The 17,894-nt window shown below is 41.8% G+C and overlaps 1 protein-coding gene across 1 annotated transcript; it reads right to left on the bottom strand.

Moving 5' to 3' along the window:
* Nucleotides 1–1,481: 1,481 nt before the first annotated feature.
* On the bottom strand, nucleotides 1,482–14,154 carry SLC35G2 (solute carrier family 35 member G2). Its single transcript, XM_075937380.1, has 2 exons — nucleotides 13,875–14,154; nucleotides 1,482–6,281 (listed from the first exon to the last, which is right to left on the bottom strand). The coding sequence occupies exon 2, from the start codon at nucleotides 6,256–6,258 to the stop codon at nucleotides 5,023–5,025; it is 1,236 nt and encodes a 411-aa protein (XP_075793495.1). The 5' UTR covers nucleotides 6,259–6,281; nucleotides 13,875–14,154; the 3' UTR covers nucleotides 1,482–5,022.
* Between the last annotated feature and the right edge of the window lie 3,740 nt (nucleotides 14,155–17,894).

Below are 17,894 nucleotides of genomic sequence, written 5' to 3'. Positions count from 1 at the left end.
AGAATTATTTTTCCTTTGGTGTTGATAGGGGGGATCTGGTTGGTCAGAGTGATGTTCATTGGTAGTTTGGAAATATTCTCGTAGGCGGAGGCGGCGAAAGAAATCCCCCTCATTCCTCCTCTGTTCTGAAATTTGATTTGTCCTTTTTATATGTGTTCACTTTTTTTTACCATATCCCTTTGGTATATATGGTCATGCCTATTTTCTTCCACAATTTGATCTGAGGAAGTGGGTCTGGCCCATGAAAGCTCATCACCTAATAAACCATCTTGTTAGTCTTTAAAGTGCTACATAGTTCTGTTTTTTGTTTCAGCTAGACTAGACTAACAGGGCTAAAGCAAAATGCAGGACAATGTAGCACTTTAAAGACTAACAAGATGGTTTATTAGATGATGAGCTTTCGTGGGCCAGACCCACTTCCTCAGATCAAATCGTGGAAGAAAGTAGTCGCAGCAGTTTGTTATTAGGAGTAATCAGCGTGTAATTTACCAACCCTAGATATCTGTTCACCTATCTACAATTACAGTTCATTTATGAGTGAGGGAGTCATCTTGTCCTAAGGCTGGAATGGCAGGAAGTTTGATTTAAGGGAAGTAAGGTCACTTTATAGTGAGAGTTTATGTCAAGTGATTCTGTGATGTTTGGGGGTAAGGGAAGAGGTGCATCAAATGATGCTAGAAAATCAGGGCTACTCTGTATTGCTAAAAGGGAACTGGAGATCCCTGGGGAAAGGAGTTTGAGCTCTCTTAGGCTACATCTACACAGCTTCCCTCTTCCGCAAAAGCCTATGCAAATGAAGCGAGGATTAGCATATTGACATGCTTCATTTGCATAATGAATTAGGAGCTGTTTTTTGCACAGAAAGGCACTGTCTACACAGCACATTTTTTCAGGAAGAACGGATTTTGCGCAAGAGGGGATTTTTTTTCGCAAAAAGCCTCTTGCGCAAAAATGGCTCCTAACTAATTATGCAAATGATAACATAGCAATATGCTAATCTGTGCTTCATTTGCATAGGCTTTTGCGGAAGAGGGAAACTATGTAGACATAGCCTTACTGTTTTTCCCCTTTCTGCAGTTCCAGTGAGAACTGAGGATGGGAGACAGCAATTCCTGTGACTGAGGAGAAAGCTCCGCAACACAGAGACTTACTCAGGTCCTGACTGCCCATTTGTGTTACTGCATTGCTGTGCCAGAATTTACCTGCACTTCCATTCTATCAACGTACCCTTCCCGCAGGCCATTTTATTGCATTCTTTCCCACCAACCATTTTGTTTGCTGGAAATGATTCCAAAAGAGCATGGTTTCCTCCAGCACACAACAAGGTATAATATTTCCATTATCCTGAGTGCAGAGCCTGGGAAAGCTTTCAGTGATAACATTGTAACTTAAGGAAAGATACATCAGAGCAAGTGATGAGCACGCTCACTGATCATTCATCTTAATTACACTGACAAGACAGTTGGCCCAAAGTTAGCAGATTCTACACAGGAAGAAAATACACAGTCTTCAGTATGAATTTTGTCATTTAATTTAAGTATGTTTTCCCACCACATTTCCAAAGGGCATGATTTATTATGCCATGCAAAGCCACAGCACAAACAGAGGTTTAATTTTCAAGGATGTTTCCCAACCACATAAGAACCTCAAACAGCACCCAACAGTACAGAAAAACAACCCTCTGTGCTAATTCAGTCTTACAACTCCCTACACATTTAAAAAAACCTAACTAACCTCTCATATAGAGAGAGAGGTGACAGACCCTTCCCTTCTGCACAGCTGTCTTCACTCTCTCCTGAGTGACAACTGAAAGCAGACAGCTCTGGTCCTACTCTGAAAAAGCAGTTAACTGTTTCTCTGCCAAACTGGGGCCATGGTCTGCATAGTCTATCACCTGCCAAGACTAGGATTACATGAAGCCATTTAAATTAACTCACTTAAAAAAGTGACTATAATTTTTTCTGTTAAAAAAACCCCGTCTCTGCTGGTGAGCAGCAAAGTTCTCTGTCTATTTTCACCAGGGAGTCCATTCACTCCCTCATTCCCTTACATCCTCGTCTTCTCCAACTTCTCCTCTGAAATCCTATATTACAGGCACTTTTCAGGCAAGTAGGAAGGGTCACGACTTCCTTTGTAATTTGTCATTGAGAGGCTATTGAATGCTGTTCCATTCAGCCTCCCAGGTCATAAAGCTTACACAAACTCTTTACTGATAAGAACAGGCACAAATATGAGAACACAATCTTCTTTGACCTACACCAGCATTTCTCAGACTGGGGTCCATGGACTCCTGGGGGTCTGTGAGAGGTACTCCAGGGGTCCAGGGACTCCACTGATCAACTTTTCCTCCTTCAAACTGCGTCCTGCATGTGGGGGAACAGCGGGAGCCCAGGACTAAGGCCAATTCCCTAACTGCCTTTCTTCTGAGCAGCTGCCATCTAGACTCCTGTTGCCCTCAGTGCATGTGCTCGGCCTCTGCCCAAGTGCTGGCTTTGCAGCTCCCATTGGCCGGGAACTGCAACCATTAGGAGCTGCAGAGATGTCACCTGCAGGCACAAGGAGAACACATAGAGCCTGCTGGCTGCCCGTGTACTACAGGGTCTGTAGAAACCTGGTGGCAGCTTCCTGGGAACTGCAGTAAGCGCTGCTGGTGTCCCACACTCTGAACTCCCTCCATCCCAACTGTCCTCTCCTACAGCTAAACTCCCTTTTGTAGCTCGCACCCAACCATCTGATCACTCTGCCTCAACACTGAGCCTCTCCTGTACCCCAAAGCCCTCATCCCCCACTGCACTCAAAAGCCTAGACCCCTAGTGAGAGCCCTCACTCCCCCCCCCCCTGCATCCCAGCTTCCCTACCCCAGCCTGGTGAGAGTGAGTGAGGGTTGGGGGTGAGCTAGCAACAGAAAGAGGGGGGATGGAGCAAGCAGGAGTGGGGCCCAAGAGAAGGGGCTGGGTGAGGGCCCAGTGAAAAAAATTAAATCAAAATAGTAGTTCTCGGGCTGCTAAAGTTTGAGAACCGCTGATCTAAGACCATTGGTCTGTTGGATGTTAGCCAACGCTGCGCAGGTGCTGTGACCAATATCATCAACTGGGGTAAATTAATGTAATTAATTAGATTCCATTCTATTAGCACTAACTGAAGATCTAGATCCATAAGCCCATCCACTTAAGATATGATCTTAGAGCAAGTAAAGCCAATGTAAACTTTGTTATTAGCTTTAATAAGAGCAGAACTCTTAAATTCCTGGATTGCTGCTCAGCAGATTGAAAATGGGTTATGGAGCCATTCACTTTAACTTTCCATTTTAGCACACTTTGGGAAAAAGCTCAAGAATCATTATTGGCCAATTTTTCATATTGGATAACATTTTGGCATGTAAACATTTATTTACATACACACATTTAAAAAGCCATACCAACTTTGGCCTTAAGAGCGTGACCTAGGGTCTGCCAATGATTTATTTCATGACAAGGAAAAAAACTAGATAAAAGGTTTTGAAAAGCTTGGCTAGATTGGATTCAGTGATCTGTGGAAGTCTTAACTTGAATTTGACATGAGAGAGGCTGCATTGCTCATGGTTTAAATATATCTCTTCTGTTGGCCATCTCTGGCAGGATGCATCATTCATTTGTTCACCAGGCTTACTGTGTGGGGCTGCATCTTGAGAAAATTGATTTGTAAAACAAGGAGAGCTGCCTTGGATTGAAGCAGGGAAGGTACCTAATCACCGTACCCTAGGCAAAGGGATAGGCAAGAACTCTCTGGACACCACAGCAAGATGTGTCTCTGGCCACAGAGGTCAGAGACTGGATTTCCTCTTTATATATATGAGAGCTTCTTTTTTTTCTGCAGCTAAGCAACCAGAGCCTGCCTCTCTGGGTTTGGGAAATTAGCTAGATGATACATGTGATGCAAACTGCTGCTTTTAATTTAATGTAATTCTCTTTCTCTCTATTTTAAAGACATCTTTTTCTCCAGAAACTGTCAGACAGTGTGAGGGTTTCATTTTATGCAACTTAAATGTGAGTGAATTTCTTCAATCTGTAGAGACCCAGGGGGCAAAGCTATACCTAAGAGTAGGGCTTGTGCTCCAGACTTGGTTAGGAGGCATGGACAGAGGTGTACTTTTTGAGAGGGGCATATTGCTTAGGCTTCAGTGGGCACACAAGAAAGGAGAAACTGAAGAATCAAGGCTCAGACATGAGCTAATGAGGGGACAGATAGCTAGGTGGGCTTAACTGCTTATGAAAATGAGGCAATAATATGAATGGTTAGAAACACATGTGAGTTAAACACATCTGAAACTAGCTTTTAAGTGCATTTCACTCAGACAATTACAAAATAACCTCATCTTTCCTTTCATTTTCCTCTGTGAATATCTTTTTCTAATTTCATTTGTTCCAGCTTTCAGCTAACAGGGAGGTTTTGGACCAAGTCAAGGGTTATTATGGGGATTCTGACAGAACCTTTACTATTAGAGCACAGAGAACATCACTTTATTTATTTACTCCTCTCCGAGTAGCTATTTAAAGAATTATAACCATATACATGTTAAGAAGTAACATATAATGTTACCATGGAACATACATTTTCTCCTTCAATGGTAAATGTCAACATATGACTTTCTTGTTACCATAAAATTAGTTTACAGCTGCAATGCCCGGGATGACTAACAATAGTTTCAATATGATATTCTACAAGGAGGACTATGATAGAAACACTCCTAGGACAGAATTTTCTACATGTAATTTTAGCAGCTACTGCCTACCTCAGCTGAGAATAAATCTAAGTTCGCACACTGAAACATTTAAAATTATTTTACACATTTAGACAAGTTCATCTCTGGTGCAATTCCACTGATTCCAAAATCATGTTATCAGGTATAGTCTAGCCTATTATTTCTGAACAAGAAAATTAGGACTCTGTCCACTCTACTACACAAAGGACATTGGCAAATGAACATTAATTTCACACGGCAGCCCAGAAACGATTACAGAAAAGACTACAACAAACTGACATTCATTTAATGGAAGAATCCACTATCTCCTGATAATCTTGCCTCCCTAAATTCTTCCAGGATACCTTATAACATGCAAGGAAAACGACACTAATCATAATGATGGCCCCCCCAATGAGGTCATAAATGCTGGGAAAGATGCGGAGCACCGCAAGCTGCAGAATCATGGCTGTCACAATCTCTAAGTGTTGCACTGTGCTGACCAGAGCTGGGTGAAATTTATTCAAGGCATAATAGACCCCCAAGAAAGCCACAGTAGAACATATACAGATAGCAATGAGATAGCTCCAGGTTTCTCCATCCAGTGGTATAATTGGCTCTTGAAGAAAAAACATGGTGGAGGCTCCCCACACAGTTCCAGTCCAGCCAAAAGTAAATAATGCAGTCCACATACTGACATGATCTTTGATTGACTTGTAGACAATCATGGAAAGAGCTGTGGTCAAGCCTGCCATAACTGTCATGGTGTAGCCAAAGGCTTCTTTCCAGACACTGAGCAAAGAGTTTTCTTCATTAACAATGTTGGGGAACATGACCAGGCAAACACCAAAGATACTGCTAACCACTGTCATTATGTCTATATAAGCCATTCGTTCATCTATTAGTAAAAAAGCCAAAATGGCACTAAAGACAGTGGTGGTGGCTCTCCACATAATGGTTCCATTGCTTGGGGGTACTATAGTGAAGGAAGTGTAAGCACAGGTAATGGAGATAACATTGCAAACACCATAAAAGAAGAGTTGCAATCTGTGTCCTTTTGGTCCGAAGGGGTCCTCATGGTAGTAACACACAACAATGACAGACAACACTTGTATGACTGAACGAACAAAAATTAGTTCTAGAGATGGCACTTTGGATCGATCAGAAACAAGTCTAGTTATCAGAGCCACACAGCCATGAGCCAAGGCAGAGGCAAAAAGCACTACCCAAGTCTTTCTGGACTGAAATATGCTTCCATCTGTAAAATTATGGTGTTGACCAGTCTCATTGTCTTCCATTTCTTGGGCTGGCTGAGGTTGCATATCCATAGTTCCAAAGAAGGCTCTTCCTTTCCTTTTTCTGTCACTCAGCAATCTTTTCTTTGGATTGTCTTCCACAAAGCTTCCAATATCATCACTGGTTTCATCAGAAACCTCTTCTCCAGGTTGGGGATAATGGGATGTATATTTCACTGTCACTGTGTTGGGATGGATTTTCACTCGTTTTTTGACTGGACATTGTTTGGAAGAGGTATCCATTTCCTCACAGAACTAGGTCTGGTCTGGAAAAAAAACAGATAGTTATTTTTATTCACCCAATACTGTAAAATACATTTGCACTGCAGTCTTGATTATTTACAAATTAACCTAACCTTTATTTTTATTTGACAATGGAAGTTGCTCAGTATCTTTCAAAACCAGGACACTTTTATTTAAAATGTCTAAAAATAACTCTGGGTGCTTGTTTTGAAACTATCTATTCTTGTTACATTGCTTCTTAAAAAGAGGCATTAAAAATAGGGATCTGAATATTTAACTGGTTAACCGGCTAGCCTCATCGTTAGCGGATGAAGCTTACTGGTTAAGGTTAATGAGTGGGGGCAGAAGCAGCTCCCAGACTGCCACGGGCAGGGTGCTGCTCCCGCCCTGTCGCAGACTGGGTCTGCTCCAGCTGGGTTGCTCTAGCAACTTCCCCACCCACCCTCCCCTTTAATTGATTAACCAGTTAAACAATATGTTTAACCGATTAACTAATTAAATGGAATTTTACATCCCTAATTCAAATTAATAATAACAACTTTTATTACAATAAAAATCATTTCCTCATTGGACTATTTAGATCAGGTAGTCATTCTGTAATCATGAATGGTTTTTATTCTTTACCAACTTCTAGGGGGAAAAGAGAATTACAGATCAAAAATGAAATTTGGGTTAGAGAAGACTAGGGACATTTTTGTCAATTCAGAGTAAAGCAACCCCGAGTCAGGCTGATGGCATCACTGAACATTTCAGAGAACTAGGCACATGTACCCCAAAACTGTAAAAAATACTAAAATAATTTTTCAAATTCTCTGAAGCTCTTGGTGTATATTATTATCTCCAAAAACTGTTCACTACCAATTTGTTTTTCAAAGTAACTTCAGTTAGGAAAAAAAGACTGTAAAAATGTTAGAAAAAGAAGCGGTGCCCTCCTGGGCAGCATAGAGAAGAACAAGTGTTACGAAATGACAAAAATATCCAGATTATATGAAAGTGAACATCACACATTTTTCCATTCTGCCTCACTAGGTGCCTTATTTTTCACCTAACCTAGCTGAATTGCTACATCTATATCTATGTAAAAGTTTTTCCTGCTGCACAGCAGAATGACATCATCAGGCTCCCTGGCCACAAAAGCAAAAGCGGGCAGAGAAGGGGGGGTTGGCAAGCAAATCAAGCAGCAAGCACAGCCCCCTAGTTTATTCTATAAACAAGAAAATTAATATACTAATAGATTTTTAAAGCCTGAAGAGACCATTATGCTTTCTATCAAATCTGATTTTCTGCATGACATAGGCCAGAGAATTCCAACCAATAATGCCTTCAGTGTAAGGAACATTTCTTCCTGTTACTCAAGTAAATATATCAAACCCAATAACTCATGTTTTCACTATTATGGCATATAGTTTAGATTAACAGATCCTAAAACCTGAAGGGACCATTGTGGATATCTAGTCTAAACTCTTCAACAACATAGGCCACATAATAATTACTGTAACAAATCTTTTAGAAAAACTCCCACATTGATTTAACAGTTCTCAGTGATGGAGAACCCACCGTGATGCTTAGTAAATTGTTCCAGTTTTAATTATTCTCACTGTTCAGTTATGCCCTATTTTTAGTCTGAATTAGTCTAGCTTCAAATTCCAGCCACTTGATCGTGTCACACCTTTCTCTGCTAGATTGAAGAAGCCATTAATAAATATTTGTTCCCCATGTAGGTATTAGAGATGAGACTGGCAGGATTTGACTGAAATCGTTAGTTGTTGGTAAATGTTGATTTCACCTGACACACAGAAGTAGTCCAAGATATCCTTCTACAACAGTCATAAACTCTTCCCTAGTTCCTCTCCCTCCTCACCAAGTGCCCATTTAGACTTCTGCTCCGTCCAAACTCCTGTGGAGGTTGATATGGTGAGGCAGTGGCCTCCCTCCAAGCCTGAGATGGAGGCACTGCTGCACTCTCCCTAGTGGATGGAGCCAAGTCAGCCTCACCCTGTGCACCAGAAGCAGAGGGGAGGGACAGGAAGGAAGATTTAAAGAATTGGGTTTGTTTAGTGTGGAAAAGAGACTGAGAGGTAATATGATAATCACTTTCAAGCACCTAAAAAGATGTTACAAGGAGAAGGGAGAAAAAGTATGTTCCTTGATCTCTGATGATGGGAACAAGGAGCAATGGGCTTAATTTGCAGCAAGAGAGATTTACGTTGGACATTAGGGGAAAAAGTTTCCTAACTGTCAGGGTGGTTAAGCACTGGAATAAATTGCCTAGGAAGATTGTGGAATTTCCATCACTGGAGATTTTAAGAGCAGGTTAGGCAAATACTTGTAAGGGATGATCTAGAATAGATGGTATTCGGTCCTGCCTGAGATCCCTTCCAGTTCTGGTATATTATGATTCTATAAAAGGCAGGCCTTCATCTAAGTTGCACCAGAGCCAGGAAAGGAGGCAAAAGTCCCTACAGGATGACAGAAGAAACTCCAAACTGTGTGGCATCATGCCCACAGAGAAAACTGAGAATGGGGAAAAGCTTCTGGGATTACTGTCCACTACTTACCCGAGGACTCTGAGGACTGGCAGACTACAGAGCCATAGCAATGGATTGTGGTAGGAAGTAGTCCATGGGAACTAGACATTATTCAGTTTGTCCTGTTGCAGTAAGAGTCAGCATATTTCAGTAGGATTCTCACTGTTAGGGCCCAAGGCTGGGACCTGGTGGAGCACTCTCTGCAACCAATCCTAGGGTGGTAGCCTACTCATTTTAGGCCTGTGCTTTGTTTGTGACTTGCTCCAGCCAGAAGGCTGCAAGCGCCTGGACTATGTCTGCTGTTTGCCTTATTAGAAGGGTAGGCTAAAGACTGATGATTGCACTGCCGTGCCCAGGGACTCAAGGGTTTAGTATCTACTACCTGCCTGTGATGGGGTGAACTAGGTCCAGAGGCTTCCTGCTGGAGGCCTTTCAGCCCTGCCTCACCCTGCCCTAAAAAAGAGCAGAGGAAAAGTCCTTTAGGTGGCCTAGAGTGGCGGCACTGAAGCTGCCAATCGGAGAGACTGCTAGAGCAACCAATCAGGGGCCAGAATGGCCATCTATAAGGAAGCAGCAGAGGCTGAGCAGTCAGTTGCCAGTTGGAACTTGAACAGGAAGAAGAGGGAGCCTAGCTGGTTGGAAGAGCAGCAGGACCATGGACAATCTGAGCCCAGAACATAGCCAGATGCAACCAGGCCAGGGTGCCTTGATGAATCCTGTTCTGGCTGAAGACTGAGCCCAGGGAGGACTGTAGAAAGAACACCAACTGAGGGGACCAAGATGGACCCCTGCTGGGCTATTAGGGAAGGCAGTGCCTCTGGGAAGGAAGCCTTGGTGCTATGGCCCCGAACCAGTGTGAGAGAAAGAACTAGAGACTGTATGCCCTCAGCCAGGGGGTTAGTTGCAGAAGACCCACAGAACTACCATCAGCTATGGGGTGCTTGTAAGAAGCAGGTACCACTCCATTGTAAGATCTGGAAGAAAATCAGGCTCACGCCTGACTAAAAAATTGAGTGATTGCAGACATGTACTGGTCAAAATGGGGGTGCTAGTGAGACATGTGTGCTGACTCCATTATACTGCCTTTGCAAGAAGGCTTAGGCTAAAGACTTCTTATTGCTCTGTCCAGCCCTAGACTGTGGCTACTGTCTGCCTTAGGTAAGAGTCTTGGGCGAGGGAGTACTGATTAGCTTTGGCTTCTTTCCTGATGCAACACATCAAAGTGACCTCCCTCTCAGCCTGAGAGAGAAGGACCACTAATGTGGCATTGGACCCAGGTCCTCTGCATGCAGAGGGTGCTGTAGGCCAGATGAAGGCAGAGGGTGTGGGGCTAGATTTAGCCCACGTTTGACATCTCTACTCAACCTCAAACAAAGTCAACTATGTTGGATGCAAGAACCATGGTTGGTGCTCTGAGGCCAGGATGTCAGCATATACCATCACAATGCTCTCTTCTGGCCTAAACCTGTGATTCTAGAATTGCTGGGAAAGGGGTTTCTACACAGGGTGCACCAACATACCCTCTAAAGGTGAAGGAGTGTGACACTGTGGCTATGTCTAGACTTCAGAGTTTTTCCAGAACCCCAAAGGGATCCCAGAAAAACTCTGCCACGTCCAGAGAATGTGTCCACTTTTTTGGAACACTTTCTGAAAAAGCGGGCACGCTCTTTCGGCATCCCAGTATTCCTGAGGAATAAGGAATGTTCTGAAAAAGGAGGTTTTTCTGACATTTGGCCCCATGTAAACTGGCCAAATGTTGGAAAAGCCTCTTCCGAAAAAAACAAGCGGAAAAAGATATGCAAATTGCGGTTTGCAATTTGTGTATATTTAAAAAAAAAAAACCAAGCCCCTGGCGATGTAGGCATAGTCTGTGTTACCCATCTTTGTCTGAAGGGGTTACATGCCTTCACTGGCCTGGGAAGACATGTTCAGCCTGCAGAGCCTGTCTGAGGTATCAGGCCTGTACACTGGCACTGACAGTGACACGTCCTGATCAAAGAAGCCATCACAAGTTTGGGCTTCCAGTAGAATGGGGTCCTGCTCCTGGACAGGCAGAATGGGGCTTGCTATCAGACAAGAAAGAGGAGGGCTGGATCCTGGAGAATGGACTACAGTACACACCTTGAGATAGGGCAGGCTGATGGGTATGTGCTATCTGCCCAGTAAAAGGAATGTGACCAAGTGGGAGTATCCAGACAAAAGGAACTAATACAGAATTCGTAGTCTTCCGATAGAGAACAGCTTCAATTCTCTGAATTGTGCTTTTAGTGCCTTTTACAGTTGAAACTGATAGCCATCTGTTACAGGTGCACAGTAGCATAACTGTGTGGCACAGGCCTACTATACAAGCTGCAGAAAAGCCAGACACCAGATGGCAGTGAAAGTTCTAAGGGGGCCCTGCAGTCCCCATGCCATTCCTCCAAGCAGTGGAGCTGCGTGGGTTCCACTGATGGCAGAATCGCAATGGTGAGCCAATGGGAACGTAGAACCCAGTCTGAGTTTGCCAGCAGACAAATATCATCCTAATTCTAAACTGAGGACATCCAGAACAGAATCGGTGTAAACAGAGATGCTACAGACAGGGTTATATTAACACCCCATCAGGCCCGCCCCTCCATCTTAGTGACACAAGGGACTGGAACCACTGTATCTGTGTAAAAGTGGATCCAGCCTCTTTCCTGACTCCCATAGACCATTTACAGCTTGTCCCAAAACTTCTCTTCCACGCTAGCCCAGCATGGGCAGTTCCAGAGGGCATCTCCTTTGTGTAGGCATGCTTGCATGGCCACACAGCCAGCTGATCTCCAACTCAGTCTATCAGGCTTTACACTTACCACAGATCTTACGCATGTTGCATATTATATCCGAAATAGAGTTTTAAATTATTTCAAAGGGATTGCACTAGGACAGTGCCAGTCTAAGATTATAAGAGTCTGAATAAAAAAAGTTCTGTTTTCTAAAGTTGGTAACTCCCCTACATATTCTTGCATCCAGTCTTTTCTGCAGAAAATGAAACTGTCAGCAGGGGCAAATGAAAGATTGTGTCTGAAGAGTGAAATAATGTGAATGGCACAATAGTTTAATAAAGAGCCTCTCTCTGATTTTTTTATTGAAAACATTTTCTGAGCAGGAACAACAAAAATATTGTCCAGTGAAAGAAAACAAACATAAAGGCATAATGCTAGACAGTTTTGTTTAATTATAGGAATTAAAAAGGAATGACTTTCACATACTAGATTTCTTTTAAAAAATAATTAACTTGTTTGTCTCTAATTTTTACGTTATGAGCTTAATAAAATATTTGCTACAGTGATGTGTTTCATATTAAACATTATATCATTTTTTTAATCACATATAGCATCTAATTTTGCCCTTTTTAAGAACTGATGACTTTCTTTTTTAAGCTTTACATTAAATGATCCAGCCAACAAACAAAAGAAAGCCACCTGATAAATACTCTCTGAAGAAATAGATCCTGAGCATTAAAACACATTTTATATAGCTAACTATTTCTATAACATATTACAAACACTGAATTTTAATATGTAATTTTTGGCTTTATGGCCTCTTTATAAAATTATTGCATAATAATTTAATTGAAATTAAGTGACTGTTTATATCCATAATTTGTAATATAAAGTTTGGGATTTTATCCAGTCTGCATTTTGTAGAGGAAAATCAGGCAGATGTACAACTAGACTAAAATAATAATTCAAGTTTCTAAAATAGTAGTAATAAAATGGAATTTTACTTATACGTTGGTGACAAGTGGGCACTTATTTAATCAAACTGAGATGGATTCAAAAAGTATTCATAACTTAATAAAAATCTGTTGGGGAAAGTTGATTCTGAGAACAGATGTACTCTACCCTATGTCAGTAGCAGCACTATGGACATTTTTGTCAGATATTCTAAATGCTTTCCCTCCTACAAAGAAAGCTGGATGATTGTCTCTTATGTTAAAAAAAATCAGGAGTGGGAAATCTCAGGCCCGGGGGCCAGATTCTGCCCCACCACAGAGCTGGAGCACACAAAATCTAGTAGGCTGGGCCCCCATAGGCTCTGGTGTGCAAGGGGAAATGTGGGGAGTGCTTTCTCCTCAGTTGGAGGCCACATCGGTGAAGTGTTTTTTTGTTGTTGGTGGTGTTTTTGCTTCTCACTTGTGTGTGGCCCCTGACTGATTTTTCTGTGGGTTAGTGGCCTCCGGCCCAAAAAAGATTCCCCAACCACTGCTTCAAAGCATCCTTTTTCTTGAAATTCATAGAACTTCTTATTTTGAATGCCTCAGCCTAGATTAATCTTTTATATTCATAGTATTCTTGCTAGGGACAGAAACACTGCATGCGTGGCTGCATGTAAACTGAAACATTTTAAAGTAAAACTATATGATCTTACTGACTGTTTGGGAACTTTTGCAATCTGCCAATTAAAAATGTTACATTGACTGAAACTTGGCCCTACTGTGAGATTATCTATAGCTTTCTCCACCTGTGCTTATTCTTCACACCTGCCTTAGGAGGAATTCTTCCTTCCCTTGTGATATCCTGGAATTATCTGTATTTCTTTGAAGAGCATGTTAGTGAATTCTAAAGCCTGGGAGAGAAATGAAAGAAGGGCTTTGATCTCCCTGTTCACCAGAAAGCTAAAATGGAGAGGGCAGAGAGGGGGAGTAAATACAAACCACACGGCTCCTGTGAGCTGCTGAATGACGACTAGAGAGATTTCAGTATCTTGGACACACACACACAGAGCAAATGAGTTTAGAGCTGTTCTCTAATGATACATAAAGCAGCACTGCCAGTCCTAGGCTTGATGTACCTTGGGCTGTGCTCTTACCCATTTTGGCCTATATTTATGAAACTGGATCAACTGAAGTCACTTTGAGAAGGGTCCCAGTGAATCTCTGCCTGTTCTGAACAAATGACAGCCACCAGGTTTCCTGCCTGTGCAGTGAACACTAATAACAGAGGCAGGAGGTTGTCACTTGAATGACCGGAATCTGTAGACCAGCTGGGAGGGATGTCTGCATTATCGCGCAACACACCAGTACATACCATAAGGAAAAGAGGGGAAGAAATTTCTATTTACCTCTTGCGTAGAAGAAGCCGATCAAGTCCAAACAATAATGCCTTTAAACAATAAGGAGGCTGCGTGATGTTAAAGGAAAAGAAGAAAGGAAACCTGCTCTCCAGAATGTGTCAGTCCTTCCATCTTTCACAAGCTGTAAAAGCCCAGAAACCAGAACAGCTAAATTAATCCCAGCGTAACGTGCAGTCAGCCACACACAGCCTGGTGTACTCCAGAAAAGGATGTTTGCAGCAGAACAAGCGTTGCTTCTCCTTTCTCCACTCACCCTCTTCTCCCTGCAAAGAGAGGCATGGAGGAAAAAACTGAGGGGACAGCAAAAGACTCAGGAGAGAGCGACAGAGCAATTGCAAGTGAGCATGCCCAGTGAGCACACGGGCAGCTGACAGTAATATCAACATTCATTTTTATTTAATGTATAGAGTATTACTTGCAATCACTTTCTTTTCGGGGGATTTTAAATATCTTTTAATTGATAAAAAGCTTATTCTGATGAAGCAGCAGATTCAGTCAAGGAGAAAAACAATAGAATTTATAAATACAACTAGGTCTATCATCAGAAATCAAAATGTGTCTATAATATATGACCAGGGTTGAAAAGATTATGGCATGCTCTTTTCCAAATAATTAATTATATAGGTTTGCTTTGTCAGATATATAAGCAGCAAAACGTCCAGTAACAGCCGCCTATTTTTATAATTCTTGTTCTGTTCATACCACAAGTCTGTCTGATAAATGAAATTTATATTGATATGATAAACTTCGGTAAGACATTTAGTCCTAAATGTTCAAAAAAGAGCTAGAGAGATTCATGGAGGTTAGGTCCATCAATGGCTATTAGCCAGGATGGGTAGGAATGGTGTCCCTAGTTTCTGTTTCTCTGGAAGTGGGTGACGGGAGGATCACATGGCGATTACCTGTTGTGATCCCTCTCTCTGGGGTATCTGGCATTGGCCACTGTCGGCAGACAGGATACTGGGCTAGATGGACCTTTGGTCTGACCCAGGACGGCCATTCTTATAATCTTAATCACCACACAACAGTCTGATTACAGAAATTAGCACAACAGAACTTCAGTATGGTACACATATTTTTTTATCTAAAAATAGATAAAAACGAAATTGTTAAGTAGGAATTGTTATTGATTAGGAGTGTTTCTAGTGGGATTCAAGAGGGATCTGTTTTCAGACTAACATCCTTGAATATTTCCTTCTAAATCATCAGTAATATTAAAGTATATAGATTATACAAAGATGGGTCATGTGGTAAATAATAGGGCTATCCAGAGGAATCCAGATCAATATTTGTAAATTGTGTGGGATGGGGAGGAGTGCGGAGAAACAACCATTGTGTATTTTAATACACCCAAATGCAAAACTATGAATCTAGGAAGGCCCCTTTTTACAGGAGGGGAGGAGAGGTATATATTGGAAAACAGTGACTATATAAAGAATCTGGTGTCCTGCCGGGAAGCAACAAAACATGAGCTCTCAGTGGAATGTGATGGCTAAGAGCAGGGCTGAGGAACCTTTTTTGGGTGAGAGGTTGCTGACCCAAAGAAAAATCAATTGGGGGCTGCACACAAGTGCGAAGAAAAAAAATAAAAAAAATAGCTGAGGAGAAAGACACTGCGCGTTCCCCTCACACCACAGAGCTTGGGGGGGACCCGGCTAGTAGATTTTGTGTGCTCCAGCCCTGCAGAGAAATGGCAGGGAGGCTGGAGTGCCAGCATGGACTCCCCAATGCTGGGAGACAGAGCCCTGAGCCGCAGGGGCTGGATTCGGCCCCCGGGCCATATGTTCCCCATCCCTGGCTAGGAGGATGAATGTGATCCTTGGATGTATAAGAAGGGGAATATCAAATAGGAATAGGGATGTGGTATAACCTCTGTATACTGCGTGAGTAAAGCCTTTACTGGGATAATTTGTCCATTTTTTCTTGCCTCCTGTTCAAACAGCATGCTGAAAAATTAGGGAAGATTCAGCAAAGATCCGCAAGAATAATATGAGGTCTCAAAAGCCTATCTCACAGTGAGTCTGAATTTACTCAATTTGTTAGTTTATTGAAGAGATGGTTAAGAGTTAGGTTGACTGTGATCTATAAGCACCTTTATGAGGAGAAGTTTTCTTATAGGCTTTGTCTATACTGCAAGATTTGCTGGAAGAGGCAATGCAAATGAAGAGTGGATTAGCATTTTCTTGTGCTTCATTTGCATATTCTCTTCCCATCCGTTTTTGCGCAAGGGGTTTTTGCGCAAAAACAAGCAGTGTGGATGTTTCCTTTTTGTGCGAAAAGGAAACGTCCACACTGCTTGTTTTTGCACAAAAATGGATCGGAAGAGAATATGCAAATGAAGCGTGAGAAAGTACTAATCCGCGCTTCATTTGCATTGCCTCTTCTGGCAAAACTTGTAGTGTAGCTGTAGCCAATGAGGGCTTTTTAATTTAGCAGAAAAAAGCTTTAACAGGATCCAGTGGCTTTAAGGTGCAGCCAGACAAATTCTAACTTGAAAGTGATGCACATATTAACAACGAGGATAATTAATCTTTAGAACAGCTCACAGAGGAATGTGATATATTCAGCACTTGAAATCCTTATATGGAGATTGGATGTGTTTTTGCAAATATGTAGTAGCTCAACCAGAAGTTACGGGGTTGATTCAGAGATTTCTGAGTGAATTTCTCTGGCCTGTGCTATACAAGAGGTCAGACTACATTATCAGTTCCATGGTTCTGATATCTATTAATTTAGAAATTTTATAGAAGAGATGCTGAATAACACACACGTTTCTACAGTCTTATGACAAACTGCAGAATCAAGAAATCAGTGAGCTGCCAGGTGCTCAGTGTTTAGAAAAGAACAATGATGAATCTCCTGTTGTGTCATTCACATAACTCGGCATTTGACTATACAAGGCAAAATCAGGATAAAACAGGTCCTAACAGAAACATGAAGACCACTTCAAGAAAAGAACTGCAGCTCACTCCTGAGTAGTAGGGTGTGGTGTATTCCCGCAGGCAAGCAAGAAATTGTCCATTTTCTTCTGATTATTCAAAGTATACTCCTTAGCTCTTAATGCTTGCTTAAGTATCAATATGAATCAGTCTGCTAGTTCATTTGTCACAGGGTGATTTGGAGTAGAACATATGTGATAAATTTTATTTGAAGCTCTGGAATTCTTTAGAACAGAATTGAGGTCCATTATCACTCACCAAATTTTAGCAATAAATCAAAGTGGCTAAACAAGATATGAAGATGTCTAATATTTTGGCTGGGGTGTCAGACTTGACAGTGAGCTTCACTAACATGATGATCAACTGCCCAAATTCTTTTTTCAAAAGCTTCAGAGTTTCTTCCCAGTATTTCTTGAAGATTTTGAGGGTTTTTTTTTCATGATCATATTGATCTTAATCCAATTCATGATGAGCTTCTCAAATCAAGGTTTTCCCAATAATCCTGAATACTTTCCTTCAGGGCCATCCTTAAGTATACACAGTAAACTGACTGATAGTCCATATATAACTATGGGTTTTACTGGTGTAACTCTTTCCAATTAAAAAGAATCATACCCTACCCAAAAATAACTGTAACATACAAAATATGTGTGTTGAACATATCTTAGGCCCATAGTTTCCAACCAGTTCTAAAGCGAACTAGCCACACACAACCAGCCAAATAACCATATGTAGCTAGTGGCTAGCATGTTGGACACCACGGTCTTAGGCCATAAGTACCTTAGGACTTTTCTACACTGCATGTTTTGTTGCCAAAAACTACCTTTTGGGGACAAAACAGTGAAAACGTTTACACTACAATGCAACTTTTGTTAGGAAAACACCCAGTTTTTGGTGACAAAAAACTTCCAGCCTGCAAGAGACTTTCATTTCTCCCCCCCCCCTTTTACTGTTGGCAAAGAGCCAGTGTGGACTCTGCATCTGTTTTGTCAAGGAAACTGGCTTCTGCCAGTATCCCACAATGCCTGTTCTGATGACTGTGCTCAGTGTTTTGTGATCTCTGCTGCAC

This window comes from Pelodiscus sinensis, chromosome 10 (assembly GCF_049634645.1).
Source record: "Pelodiscus sinensis isolate JC-2024 chromosome 10, ASM4963464v1, whole genome shotgun sequence".
Lineage (NCBI taxonomy): Eukaryota > Metazoa > Chordata > Testudines > Trionychidae > Pelodiscus > Pelodiscus sinensis.
Note: the sequence above shows the minus strand (reverse complement) of the source record. Positions and strands in the feature narration are given on the sequence as shown.